General features: G+C 40.4%; 1 protein-coding gene across 1 annotated transcript in view; it reads left to right on the forward strand.

The window, feature by feature from the left end:
- Window positions 1-15,592, forward strand: part of myo9aa (myosin IXAa) — a 363,558-nt gene that overhangs the window by 285,674 nt on the left and 62,292 nt on the right. Inside the window, exons 25-26 of the mRNA XM_043680122.1 lie at window positions 5,959-6,061; window positions 6,849-7,061. Of these exons, the coding sequence (XP_043536057.1) occupies window positions 5,959-6,061; window positions 6,849-7,061 (316 nt within the window). The remainder of the gene's footprint in view (window positions 1-5,958; window positions 6,062-6,848; window positions 7,062-15,592) is intronic.

Consider the following 15,592-nt stretch of genomic DNA (forward strand, 5'->3'; position numbering starts at 1 on the left):
GGGACAACGCTACCATTATAGGGCAAGCGAAACAAAGAACAGCCAGGGAATTCCTAGAAGCTTGGCACTCATCCACAAACTCCATCAACAAACACGTAGACCTGGACCCAATATACCGACCACTACAGCGGACAGCTGAAACTGACACCCGGAAGCGGCAGGGACAGGCCACTATAAATGCCGGAGGAAACACCACAGGAGCGCTTCACAGGAGGCTCCCAAGCACTGAGGATGTCACCTAGACAGGGGACGAAACGTTTGCAACAAAAACTTCCAGCTCGGCGAACAGAACCACAGCAACTTCTCTACATGTTTCGTTACATTCTCAAAGAATTCAATAAAGTTTGGGAGGCATGACCTGCCCCTCACAAAGCCATGATGGCCATCTCTAATCAAGCTATGGTTTTCCAAGTAATCATAAATCCTGTCTCTCAGAAACCTCTCCAATACTTCACCCACCACAGACGTGAGATTGACTGGTCTATAATTCCCAGGATTATCCCTACTCCCTTTCTTGAACAAGGGAATAATGTTTGCCACCCTCCAATCATCTGGCACTACTCCAGTGGACAGTGAGGATGCAAAGATCATCTCCAAAGGTGCAGCAATCTCTTCCCTTGCTTCCTGTAGTAATCTATATCCTGTCTGGCCCAGGGGTTTTATCTATCCTCATGAATTTCAAAATTTTCAGCACAATTTCCTCCTCAACATCAAACTTATTCGAGCATATCAGTCTGTTTCACACTGTCCTCAGAAATGTCAAGGTCCCTCTCAGTAGTGCATACTGAAGCAAAGTATTCATTAAGGACCTCCCCTACACACACTGACTTCAGGCGCAAGTTCCCTCCACTATTCCTGATCAGTTCTACTCTCACTCTGGCCATCCTCTTGTTCCTCACCGAAGTGTAGAACGCCTTAGGGCTATAGTCATAGAGATGTACAGCATGGAAACAGACCCTTCGGTCCAACCTGTCCATGTCGACTAGATATCACAACCCAATCTAGCCCCACCTGCCAGCACCCGGCCCATATGCCTCCAAAACCTTCCTATTCATATACCCATCCAGGTGCCTTTTAAATGTTGCAGTTATACCAGCCGCCAACACTTCCTCTGGCAGTTCGTTCCATACACATACCACCCTCTGTATGAAAAAGTTATCCCTCAGGTCTTTTTTACATCCTTCCCCTCTCACCCTAAACCTGTGCCCTCTAGTTCTGGACTCCCCCACCCCAGGCAAAAGACTTTGTCTATTTATCCTATTTATGCCCCTCATGATTTTATAAACAGCTATAAAGTCACCCCTCAGCCTCGGACATTCCAGGGAAAACAGTCCCAGCCTGTTCAGCCTCTCCCTATACCTCAAATCCTCCAACCCTGGCAACATCCTTGTAAATCTCTTCTAAATCCTTTCAAGTTTCATAACATCTTTCCGATAAGAAGGAGACCAGAATTGCATGCAATATTCCAACAGTGGCCTAACCAATGACCTGTACACTTGCAACATGACCTCTCAACTCCTGTACTCAGTACTCTGACCAGTAAAGGAAAGCATACCAAACGCCGCCTTCACTATCCTATCTACCTGTGACACCACTTTCAAGAAGCTATGAACCTACACTCCAAGGTCTCTTTGTTCAGCAACACTCCCTAGGACCATGCCCCCTTCTAGCTCTCCTAAGTTCATTCTTCATTTCCTTCCTGGCTACCCTGTAACCCTCTAGACCCCTATCTGATCCTTGCCTCCTCAACCTTGAGTAAGCTTCCTCGTTCTTCTTGACTAGATGTTCCATATCCCTGGTCACTCAAGGCTCTTTCACCCTACCATCCCTTATGTTTCCTTCCCTCAGTAGGACAAATCTGTCCAACACTATCAGCAATTGCTCCCTTAAAAAACCTCTACATTTCTGCCGTGCTTTCCCTGAGAACATCTGTTCTCAATTTAGGTGCCCCAATTCCTGCCTAATAGTATCATAATTCCTCCTTGCCCAATTAAATCTATAACAGGGTATTTGGAAAAATAATAGTAAGATTAGGTAGCATTAGCTTGCATTTATGAAAGAGAAATCATGTTTGACCAACCTATTGGAGTCTTTTGAGACTATAACTATCAGAATAGATGACGGGGAACAGGTGGATGTGATATCATTACATTTTCAGAAAACTTCTGGTAAAGGTCTACGTAAGAGGTTAGTAAACAAAATTAGAGCATATGACTTAAGGGGAATTTATCGGCATAAATTGAGAACTGGTTAATGAACAGAAAACTGAGAAGGAATAAATGGGTCACGTTCAGATACTAGGATTGTATAGTACCGAAAGAATTAGTGCTTGGGCCCCAGCTATTCGCAATCGATAACAGTGATTTATTTGTGTGTAGGGACTAAATGTAATATTTTCAAGTTTGCAGTTAGCGAAAAATAACTGGGTGGAAGTAACTATTATTGATAATTGACAGATTTAATTCTTGATCCACATCAAGTAAAAATTATAGTAAATTACTTACTTGCCTTAGAAAGACTGGTGCACAGGACTGCACAGTCAAATGGTTAGGAGTTATGAAGATGATACAAAAATGCTTCCAGGGAATTTGGAGAGGTTAAGTGTGTGAGCAAAAAATTGTCCATTCCAAAATTTGAATTACAACATGCAAATGTTTGAGGTTATCCACGTTGGTAGAAAAATGGAAGTACTGAATATTTCTAAAATGGTAAGACCATAAGAAATAAGAACAGCGGGGATGGGAATTGTTGAACTTCACAGGGATTTGGGTATCCTTGTTCTTGAATCATTGAAAGTTAGCAGTTAGGTATTAAGGCAAGAAGTATTTTGGCCTTTAGTTCAGATGGATTTGAGTATAGGAATAAAGATGACTTATAGAGGGCCTTGGTGAGACTGAATTTGGACTATTGTTTGCAGTTTTGCTCTCCTTATGAATAAGTATACTTGCCATAGAGGCAATGCAATAAACTCCTGTCAATCTAATTCCTGGGGTGAGGGGATGTCCTTCAAGGAAATGTGAAATAGACTTACACCTATATTCTCTGGAGGTTAAAAGAATGAGGGCTGCTCTTATACAAACAAGATTCTTATGCAATTGATAGGATTGATACAAGGTTGATGGGGAATCTAAGACCAGAGGGCTCAGTCTCAAAATCAGGGTGCAATGAGGAAGAAGTTCTTCACTTAAGTAATAAATTGTTAGGGTTATGTACCTCAGATCGCCTTGGAAGTTCAGTCATTGAGTATGTTCCAGACTGAGATTGGTGGTGCAGGAAAATGGCCTTAAAAATAAAGATTATCTGTGATCTCATTGCTTGAGTAGGAATTGCTTGAAAAACTTAACAGATCTGGCAGCATCAATAGGGAGCAAAGTGCACTGATAATCAAACTCCACTATTCCAAATGTGACACATATAACTGTGTCACTACCAATGTTAAACCACCAAGGTAATCCTTATGCCTGACAGACTGTTATTCGAGACAAAAATAATTCACATCATTTCTTGTCATTAACCGGAAAATCATTGTTATCAGCATTTAAAATTCAACCTAAAAAACGATTGATCTTCAATTCAGTAGTTGATTGGAATCACCTAGCTCTTTTCTTACATTATAGTTTTTTTTCCTGTAAGTTTTTAGTCTTATCACTCTCTGAGAATATTTGGCCATGACTACACTGCACTGCATAACTAGACCAATCCAAAGGTTGTTATTAGGCAGCTTTTCCTTAACTCAAAGACTCCAAGTGCCACTCTGTTTCTCTCAAATTATTGACCTCACTGCTCTGGAACTTAATATTGTATTGTATAGCTAAAGTGTGCACTACACAATCCTACTTCAAGTCGTAGAGAAAAAAAAAGCTCTCCTGGTACATTTCAGTTTACCGCAGTGTCCAACTTATGTGATCCCTTTCATGACCCATTTTTCAATCCAAAATGTTAACTCGCGATTGTTTGTCCTCTGAGCCAGCCAGACCTGCTGGGTTTTTCCAGCATCTTTTCTTTGATATGGAGTGTTAAATATATTGCCTGTATATAACTGCATATTAGCCAATGTTCTTATAACACAAGATTATACAAGATCCAAACAGACATTATGTTCATGTTTTATGTGGCTTTTTAATACTGCTTTATTTGTAATCTGGTGCAATGTCACATCCAATGAGAGAAAGCAGTAGTTGTGTACACAGTCAAAGGCATGAATTGTAGTCATATAGAATTAGAAAGGAAGGCAGAGGTGCCTCAATGGAAGTATGGCAATTCAGCCCTCCAGAATTAGCTGGAAGGAGAGACAAGACTAGAAATGTGGCACTGCATTCTTTCAGATGTAGGGAATCTGATGGTGATGGTAGTGATGGGAGCTGAGTAAGTATGCAGCTTTAACAGAAATGAAAAAAAAGAGAATGAAGTGAAACTGGATACCATCAGAATTAAGAGATGCAGAGTGAAATGCAATATCGAGTAGAGTTCTGCAAAAGTAGGAAAGAGCATGTTACAGAAAGGACCAGTGTTAAACTAGAATCATAGAATTAAAGCAGTGTTGATGGTGGCCAAATTCTCCTCTTAATACTAAATTCATGAATGAACATTGTATCTAGTTTGTCATGATATAATTTGTTAAGAGCTTTGAGGGTTTTGAGACCACATTAAATTTCATGGATTTTGTTCAATTCAGAATTAAATTGCTAATGTGTCTGAAATGGTACCAGAAGGGTTTCTTTAACCCCTTAGTGGTTTCTTGTTTGACAATTTTCAATGTTTGTGTGCAATTATCTAATAGCTGACTGCTGGAAAAAGGTGGCAGTTTAGCTACAACAGGTAGAATTCCTGAAAATCGGATTGTCCTAAGTAGTTAAATTATTCAGAACTGAACTAACCGAAACCTATCAATGTTCATCCCTGCCAGTGATTTTCTTCTAGTTTTGCAATTTCAGCTACTTGTGTTTAGAGGACTTTATGGTATAAACTATTCAGTGATTATTGTTGTCAGGATATTGGTTAATGAATTCTTTATACCACAAGAGAGGTTAGGAGTCTTATGTCTCAGCTTTTTACCAAAACAAAAAGTGTGTTTCTCAGTGGCGTTTGACTTAACAGTTGATGGGCATGGAAGGTACCTTGTAAAGGAATCCTCAACATGGAGTTGAGTATTGTCTTAGAGAGATTTTTGAGTTAGAGAAAACGTTTTTCTGTTGTTTCTTCAGTTGTCAGGGTGCTGGCACTCCCCTGAGGCTATATCCAATTAATTGTTTTTTTGTGTGTGACTGGGGAAAGTATGTTGGCATACTTTGAACTATGGTGCTTTTACAACTGAGTTTAATTACATGTTTATGACTTATATAATACCTTTCAAGATATCAGGATGAATAAAATTATTTCACACCAGGTTGAATACTTCAAAAATGTGGTCACAGTTGCAATTTATGAAACTGCAACAGATAAGTCCCGCAACTAGTTCATGAAATACAAGATGAGATAATCTGTTGTTACTGCTGTTGATGAAGGACAAATGTTAGCAGAGACAATGAAAGAACTGCCTGCTTCTTTAACTATTGAGGGTGGGAAGTTTTGGAACCTCGTTTGAAGGGAGATGGGACTTTGGTTTAATTTCTGTTCTGAAAGACAGGGCTTTGCGACATTGTCTCTATGGGTTATTTGCTTAGTTTGATGAGCTGCATGAACTAGATCATTGGATAGAGATGAAGAGCAGGAATCCTGTCCCTATTCCCACCAGCTGGGGCAAAGGTGAAAATTGTCTGCCCAAATTTTCCCACAGACTACACCCAGCACACACTAGGAACTGAATCTTGGTCTGTATGGTTCAGTGTTACAATGTTCTTTATATGTGTATCCACCAGGTTATTGAAAAGTCCTAAATTACACAGTTTGTTATTAAAGCATGAAAAATCTGCCATGATACAGCTAAATATCGCTTTTCATTACTACTGCATTTTACAGGTTTAACAAAGATTCTGTGAATCTGGAAAAATCTGAATTTTCTAAAGAAGGACAAGCTTTCAGAGAAAAGATGGTGACAACATCACGATTAAAATTAACTGATGTAAGCAATTTAATCATATTTCCTTAGTAATTTGTGAAAGAGTCCAGCACAGGTAACAGGAGTCAAGTAGTTTCTGAAGAGTGAATGCTTGTGGTGAACGAGGTTTGTATAAAGTAAATCTTCTGCCCTCCAATCAAAACTTTCAGCCAGTATTTGTAATTTGTAATAAGTTGAGTTTATAATTTCGAGACGTTATAACAAGCATAAAATGCTTCAATCTTCTACTACTTCCATTAATGTTTATCTTTCCCATCTCCTAAATATGCTATTTACTTCAGGTTGTTATTCCACGTTATCAATTGCTCTCCAGTATCATCAGCTCAGGGACTTTGGTCGTCTGTAGTCTGTTTGATTGTGGGAACATTACATCTAAGCACAATCTTATTTGCATTTGGCATTCAAAGTTGCATTTTCTAACAGGAGCTAATTGATAGTAACCATGGGCAGGAACCTTCACTAATTGAGTAAAAGACTAGGTATCAAGCTTGAAAACTTCTAGCCAGTACTACTGAATGCTGCACAAGCACGATGTCAATATTCGCAAGGAACTTAGTACATTTTTAATTAAATATATAGAAAGTATTTTGAAATGGTTGCTGTCGTGTTCTTCACTCTGATATCCTGCTTTTCTTTTTTTAATCATGGCTTTTTCTTCCCCGGCTGTACCTTTGTAGATGAGGATGATTTGTTGTTGCAAAGTAGTCACCTTTAGCGCTCAGGCTAATCGATCTTGTCATTTGGGAATTTTTCTTGTGTTTTGATATTTTTATGTTATTCGGTCAATCAGGTTGCAAGACCAGCGCACAAAAAGAAAGCCCGCATGGCGCGGACCCGCTCTGATTTCTTGACTAGAGGCTCTAACGCTGAAGGGGAGAGAGAGTCTGAGGAAGAGGAATATGTTGACCCCTCCGCTGAGCCCCTTCCCTCTCCCGACCAACCTAGGCCTGAGCTGAGGCCCAAGGACAGTGCCAGACAGGCCTGTTACAGTGACTCAGAAATGGTAAATACAATTTGGCCAATTGGGTGTGTCAAATCTGGAAGCATCTCTTACTTAACCCTTAATGTGGGGTAGAAAGTGATACTGACATCTGGAACTGCTTAATCTCCCCTATCTTTCAAATTTTAGAAGGTAACACTCAATGCATAAGCATGCACCTTTCTATAAATTACTGCATTTCTTTTTGCAGTTAGTTTTGCTGCTGTAGACAATTCAGTAAAACTTATATGGGTCACTAATCCTCAGGCAAGGGGAGGGATTGAGAAGTCCTTTATGGTAACCTCAATCGTTGTGGGAATTGGAGGCATGTTGGCATCACACTACATCACAAAGCAGCTACCCAGTCAGCTGAACGGAAGGATTTTTAAATAATGAATTGCAGACTTCCCTGCCATTTTATTAGAAATTACTGAATGGCCAGGAGTGACCCGGTGTCCTTCCAAAATGCCTTCTGCTACACGGTCAACTTGTCAATTTCTGTACCACTATAATTTGTGGTGTCAACTGCATGTTTTAAGTTCAGTTTATTCTGATGACTGAATTTGTTAATTCAGTCGTTCAAACATGCTTAAAAATATTTCTACATGTTCCTTGTATTACCTTCATCTCTAGAAGTTCACTTTTCTCAGGACCGCTCCATGCCTACCATTAGCACCCCAGTTGAAAAAATTGAGATCAATTGTAACATCCCTGAGTTAAATTTGGAAGGAAATTTGGGACAATGAAAGATTCCTCATTACCTCATCTTACAAGAGCATGTGCTGAAAGTTTAAATAAATCTGACTGCAATGATCCAAATTGGTGAAATATGGATCAAAAGTAGCTGTCTGAACTTAACTAAAGAACAAAGTTAACCATAGGAGTACTGCAGCAATGGCATTTCCCTGACAGTACAAGAGAGGAAAATAAAATTGAAAAGTAAATTATGAGCATATTGAGTAAAGTACTTTTGAATGTGTTTTGAGTGTTCCCTTTTAAAACAACCATATATTTGGGGCTTGGATCACCACTGTCCTACACTGGAAATCTCTTTCAAACTTTAGGAGATCTGATCACACTGTTTCTGACTGGTTTGGCCATTCTATTACTAAACCAATCTTTTTCATTAGCCCAGCGTTGCATTATTCAACTCCTTTTTGGAGTGGACTTGATTTACCAAATTATTGCATGCCCTAGCTTTGCTAACTGCACTGTTAGGTTTGTACTCACATCTCTTTTCACTCTTTCACTTTTAATACCTGAATCTCAATCCATTCTAACCTGTGGGTTTGTTAACAGCACAGCAGTATCATCTTTTTTTTCCATGATTGGTTTACTCTTAGTATGCATTTTACAAAAGAGAGTAACTGTGTTTTAGTTTTAACTTGACCAAGTTTGAAGTGTTAACTTCAGCTGCATGCGTCTCTGTTAATTGTGTGTAAAGTTACTCGGCTATAGACTTTTCACTATCATTGAATTTTAAGTTGCAACCTAAAACTTATAAAGTGACTTTTTGCAAAGTGTTGCAGTTGCGCTAAGGATTTTATTTTACAAACCGCCATTGTTTGTTCAGAAGCAATTCTCTCAATCTATGCCAGACCTCCAGTGTTGCAGATAATCATCCCAACTCGCGTTTGTCAACTTGAGGTTTGTTGTCTTAGTGTGTGGCATTGTTTGACACTGACCGAGGGTAGTTCTAAACTGCGTACAGTTATCACGTGGTAGTATAATCTATATATTAGTAGATGCTGCTCATGCTTCAGTTTCAGCTGCGGTAAAGCTAAAGTGAATTTCTATTTGAATCTGATTTCTTTCTTGATAGCGAAATGCTAATATCCTAACCATGATTTGGAGATGCCGGTGTTGGACTGGGGTGTACAAAGTTAAAAATCACACAACACCAGGTTATAGTCCAACAGGTTTAATTGGAAGCACACTAGCTTTCGGAGCGTCGCTCCTTCATCAGGTGGTTGTCCTGACAGCTGTGTGTGGACTCATGTTAAGATGATTCTAATGAGACAGCGCCACCTACAGGGCTCTACATGCATCAGTTGTATCTTTCATCGCGTCACCTTGTGCAGTGTCATTGTTGCTGTTGTCCTTTGTTCAGTCAGTGAGATTTAACAACCTGTGTACATTTTATAGAAGTGCAATGAGAAAACATATGCTTCTCTGAAAAGAGATTTGTTATTTAAATTTTCAGTTTTGTTTAAAAATATGTGTTTAGATTAGATTCCCTACAGTATGGAAACAGGCCCTTCAGACCAACAAGTCCACATTGACCCTCCAAAGAGTAACCCACCCAGACCTATTACCCCACCCCCTATATTTACTCCGACTAATGCATCTAACAGTATGGGCAATTTAGCATAGCTAATTCACCTGACCTGTACACCTTTGGATTGTGGGAGGAAACTGGAGCTCCTGGAGGAAACCCTCGCAGACACGGGAGAATGTGCAGACTCCACACAGACAATTGCCCGAGGCGGGAATTGAACCCGCGTCCCTGGCTCTGTGAGGCAGCAGTGCTAACCACTGAGCCACCGTGCCGTCATCAGGGGGTTTCGAGGGTGGCTCAGTGGTTAGCACAGCTGCCTTACAGTGCCAGGGACCTGGGTTCAATCCCACCCTCCAGCAACTGTCTGTGTTGAGATTTAACTTTGCTCCAGCTAACACTTGGTTCTGAACCTCACAATTATCTGATCCTGGGACTGATTGATTGTAAAATTAATCTCACCAGACACCAAATGTACTGAGTAGTAATATGTGTCCAAATTCTTTGTCTTGGGGTTAGTGCATACACACATATGCAGACTCTTAATTTCCAGTTAGGATTTTGGGAGTGATCTGGGGCAGCAATCTTGGTTGGCCTTTGGAGCTTTAACATGATGTTAACTCCACCATTGGCAATGCTGAGGTCAGCTAACTCAGTACAAAGCATAAAACAGTACAGCAACGTACAGGCCCTTTGGCCCTCAAATGTTGTACCAGCCTTTTATCCCTCTCTAAGATCAGACTAACCTACGTACCCTTCGTTGTACTAACTTCCATGTGCCTATCCAAGAGTTGCTTAAATGTATCTAATGTATCTGACTGTACTACCACTACTGACAGTGCATTCCATGCACCTACCACTTTCTGAGTAAAGAACTTACCTCTGACATCTCCCCAAACCTTCTTCCAATTACCTTTAAATTATGCCCCACTGTGATATACATTTCCACCATGGGGAAAAAGTCTCTGACTATACACTTTATCTATGCCTCTCAGCATCTTGTACACCTCTATCAAGTCACCTCTCATCCTCCTTCACTGCATGAGAAAAGCCCTTGCTCCCTCAACCTTTCTACATAAGACATGCATGCCTTCCAGTCCAGGCAGCATACTGGTAGATCTCCTGTGCACCCTCTCTAAAGCTTCCACATCTTTCCTATAATGAGGCAACCAGAATTGAACACAATATTCTAAGTGTGGTCTAACCAGGACTCGAAAGAATTATAGCATAACCTCGCAGCTCTTAAACTCAATTCCCCTGCTAATGAAAGCCAATGTACCATACGCGGTCTTAACAAACCTATCAACCTGGGTGGCAACTTTGAGGAATCTATGGACATGGACCCCAAGATCCTTCATTTCCTGCACACTGCCAAGAGTCCTGCCTTTAATCCTGTAATTTGCATTCAAGTCAACCTTTCCAAAGTGAATGACTTCACACTTTTACATATGAAATCCATCTGGCACTTATCAGCCGGGTTCTGCATCCTGTCAATGTCTCATTACAACCTACAACTGCCGTCTATACTATCCACAACTCCACCAACATTGTGTCATTGGCAAATTTACTAACCCACCCTTCCACTTGTTCATCCACTTGTTCGTCCATTTATAAAAATCACAAAAAGCAGAGATACTCAAACCGATCCCTGCGTAACACCACTGGTCACCAAGCTCCAGGCTGAATGTTTTCCATTTACTATCGCCCTCTCTGTTCTATGTACGCAGGCAGCCAAATTTCACTGTATTCCATGCCTCATTACTTTCTGTATGAGCCTACCATGGGAACGTTATCAAATGCTTTGCTAAAATCCATATACACTACATCCACTGTTCTGTCTTCATCATCGTGTTTTGTCATATCCTCATAGAATTCAATAAGGTTTGTGAGGCATGACCTGCCCCTCATAAAGCCATGATGACTATCTCTAATCAAACTATGGTTTTCTAAGTAATTATAAATACAGGATCTCCTAATCCTCTCCAATACTTTGGCCACCACTGATGTAAGACTGACTGGTCTGTAATTCCCAGGAGTATCCCTATTCCCTTTCTTGAACAAGGGAATAACATTTGCCACCCTGCAATGTTTGCATATGTTGTTCAGTGCAAAATCATTTTTCAAATGTAGGTTTTCTGCAGCAAAAGAGGCCATTTAAGATTAATCAACCATTAATGATGAACCTGAGAGCTAATGATGAGGAAGTTTTGTTTCTTGCATTAGGTTGCTATTAGTAGAATTGATCTTTCTTAACCGGTTCATGTCACAAACCCACATGCAAGAAAATCAAAGTCCTTTCAGCAGCTAGATTTTTGCTAACCATAGTAGTCCTGCATGCTTTTCTGATTACTTTTTCTCTGCTAACACCCAAAGTTAGCATAAATTCATTTGTGGACTGCAGACAGACATTTTCTTTTAAATAGAGTTTCTGCACATCCATCCTTGGTATGTTGGTCATGTTCAACTTGGGCAAAAATAGACTGTGCTGCCTATCCTTGATTCTTTTTGCAGTTAATAGTAAGATTTATCATATTTATACCATAGAGAAGAAAAAAAATCTTGAGTCAAGGAAGGAAAAAATTGAACTACTTTTGTGTTTGAATCTTTCAGTCTCAGTACTTCAGTATCTCTGGTAGAAGGGAATTCTCATTCTTTGTTAGAGAAGCATGTGGTTTTGCCGTGGCCTGTCTTTCATCTATGACTAAAGCTGCTAGTGAGTTATGAGAAGATTTTTAGCTCAGGTTGAGGTTCTGGATGTAGGTTTGCTGAACTGGAAGATTTATGTTCAAATGTTTCGTCACGATACTATGTAACATCTTCAGTGGGCCTCTGGACGAAACATTGCTGATAATTCCTGCTTACTATTTATATGTTTGGGTTTCTTTGAGTTGGTAATGTCATTTCCTGTTCTTTTTCTTTGGGGAGGGGCAGAGAGAAGAGAGAGAAGGTAAATCTGGTCCAAGTCAATGTGTTTGTTGATAGAGTTCCAGTTGGAATGCCATGCTTCTAGGAATTCTCTTGTCCGAGGATGGATGTGTTGTCCCAGTCGAAGTGGTATCTGTATGTTAGGATATTAGTGAGAGAGGATCATGTTGTTTTGTGGCTAGTTGATGTTCAAGTATCCTGGTGGCTAGGTTTCTACCTGTTTGTTCAATGTAGTGTTTGTTACAAAGTTTGTGAGAAGATTTGTAGCTTGGGTGCTCGTTGTTGTGGTTCTGTTCGCCCAGCTGGGAATTTGTGTTGCAGACGTTTCGTCCCCTCTCTAGGTGACATCCTCAGTGCTTGTGAGCCTCCTGTGAAGCGCTTCTGTGTTGTTTCCTCCGGTATTTATAGTGGTTTGTCTCTGCCACTTCCGGTTGTCAGTTCCAACTGTCCACTGCAGTGGCCAGTATGTTGGGTCCAGGTCGATGTGTTTGTTGATAGAATATGTGGATGAGTGCCATGCCTCTAGGAATTCCCTGGCTGTTCTCTGTTTGGCTTGTCCTATAATAGTAGTGTTGTCCCAGTCAAACTCATGTTGCTTGTCATCTGCGTGTGTGGCTACTAAGGATAGCTGGTCGTGTTGTTTCGTGGCTAGTTGGTGTTCATGGGTATGGATCGTTAGCTGTCTTCCTGTTTGTCCTATGTAGTGTTTTGTGCAGTCCTTGCATAGGATTTTGTACACTACATTGGTTTTGCTCATGCTGGGTATCAGGTCCTTTGTGCTGATGAGTTGTTGTCTGAGAGTGGCTGTTGGTTTGTGTGCTGTTATAAGTCCTAGTGGTCGTAGTAGTCTGGCTGTCAGTTCAGAAATGTTATTGATGTATGGTAACGTGGCTAGTCCTTTGAGTTGTGGCATGTCCTCATTCCGTTGTCTTTCCCTTAGGCATCTATTGATGAAATTGCAGGGGTATCCGTTTTTGGCGAATACATTGTAGAGGTGTTGTTCTTCCTGTTTTTGCAGTTCTGGTGTGCTGCAGTGTGTTATGGCCCTTTTGAAAGGTGTCTTGATGCAACTTCTTTTATGTGTGTTGGGGTGGTTGCTTTCGTATTTCAGGACTTGGTCTGTGTGTGTGTGGTTTTCCTGTATACCTTTGTGGTGAATTCTCCGTTCGGTGTTCTCTGTACCATCACGTCTAGGAATGGGAGTTGGTTGTCCTTTTCTTCCTCTCTAGTGAATCGGATTCCTGTGAGGGTGGCGTTGATGATCCAGTGTGTGTTTTCTATTTCTGTGTTTTTAATAATTACAAAGGTGTCACAGTTCTTGCACGGTACTTTATAAATTACATTAGTTTTGCCTGTTGTCTGTATAGGGTCTTTCAAGTTCACTAGTTGCTGTTTTAGTGTGTTGGTGGGATTGTGGGCTACCATGATGCCAAGGGGTCAGAGGAGTCTGGCAATCATTTCTGAGATGTCTTTGATGTAGGGAGAGTGGCTAGGGTTTCTGGACATGTTTTGTCTGCTTGTTTGGGCTTGTTGCTGAGAAGTCAGCGGACATGTTCATTGGGTACCCATTCTTTTTGAATCCACGGTATTGGTGATTTTCCTTTGCTCTGCGTAGTTCCTCTGTGCTGCAGTGTGTGGTGGCTCATTGGAATAATGTTCTGTAACAGAACAAACTACCATTCCTAGATGATGCACAGGAGGCTGCTAAATAAGATAAGACTGGTGTTAGGGCAACATACTGGCATGGATAGAGGATTGGCTGACTGGCAGAAGGCACAGAGTATGAATAAAGAGCTCTTTTTCGGGTTGGCAGCCAGTGACTAGTGGAATTCTGCTGAGGTTAGTGATGAGACCACAATTATTCACGTTATACATTAATGACCTGAACAAAGAAACTGAAGGCATTGTTACTAAGTTTGCAGATGATACAAAGGTAGGTGGAGAGTCGGGTCGTGTTGAGGAAACTAGAAGGGTGCAGAAAGACTTGGGCGTACTAGGTGAGTGGACAAGGAAGTGGTAGATGGAATACAACATGGGAAAGTATAAGAGAATAGAGGCATAAACTATTTTCTAAATGGGGGAAAGCTTTTGAAATCTGAATCACAAAGGGACTTGGGAGTCCTAGCTTCGGACTCTCAAGCTTAAGATTCAGGTTCATTTGGCAGTTCAGAAGAATGAGTGTTTCCTGCAGTTGAAAGTTCAGATCCCACTGCCCTGCATTTTTTCTGGAGTCTCTTTCCACTGAAATAATAGCCTGCCTTTTGATGTTTTTGACCAAAGTGCACAATCTCACATTTTCGTACATAACACTGTGCCTGCTGTGTTTTTGCCCACTACTCAACCTAACACCTCTTGCAGATTCCTTATGGCCTTATGACTACTTACCCTCCCAGATATTTTTGAATCATTAACAAATTTGGATCTATTGTAGTTATATTCCCCTGACCCTCTGCCAAGCCATTCATATAGATAGTAAATAATTGAGGCCCTGAGACTGATGCTTGTGGCATTTCACTATTTCCATCTTTCCAACCTGATAAGGTGCATTAATCCTGACTCTGTCTTCTCTGTGTTAATCAATCTCCAATCCATGCCAATACATAATCCATAATACTGAGTTCCTATCTTGTGCATTTTTTTTTGGCATCTCATCAAATGCCTTCTGGAAATCTACTGGTTCCCCTTTGTCAACTGAGCATGTTGTTCCCTCAAAGAACTTTAGAAAATTAGTCAAACATGACTTCCCTTTCAGAAAACTGTTGATGTTGCTTGATTGCATTAAGCTTTTCTGAATGTCCAGTTATTCCTTTCTTAATGAACCCTAGCATTAGAGATAGATGTTAGGCTAATTGGCCCATCATTACCTGCTTTCCATTTCCCACCTTCTTGAAAAAGTGAGTAACATTATTGGTTTTCCAATCCACAATCCAGTAAATTCTGGAACATTTTATGCAAAACCCTTGGATGGACATCATTAGGTCATTGAAACTTGTTTGCCTTTTAATCCCATTAGTTTATCAGAATACTTTGTCCCTTATGATAGTTGCTAGACCTTTCCTCCATTAGCACCTTGCTCATCTCTATCTTTGAGAAAGATCTTTCACTGTGAAGACTGATAAAAATATTGATTTAAATTACCTGCTATTTCCCTGTTCCACATTCCCAATCCCCAGTCATATCCTCCAAACGTCACACACTCACTTTGCCTGCTCTTTTTCTTTTTATATGCTCAGAGAAGTTCCTAGTTTTTTCTCTTTATATTTCTTACCAACCTACTTTCATAATCAATTTGTCCCTCTTCATTTTAATCTTAGTCATTTGTTGGTTCCTGGAAAAAAAACAATCTTCTGGCGTG

Source organism: Chiloscyllium plagiosum, chromosome 40 (genome assembly GCF_004010195.1).
Source record: "Chiloscyllium plagiosum isolate BGI_BamShark_2017 chromosome 40, ASM401019v2, whole genome shotgun sequence".
Classification (NCBI taxonomy): Eukaryota; Metazoa; Chordata; class Chondrichthyes; order Orectolobiformes; family Hemiscylliidae; genus Chiloscyllium; species Chiloscyllium plagiosum.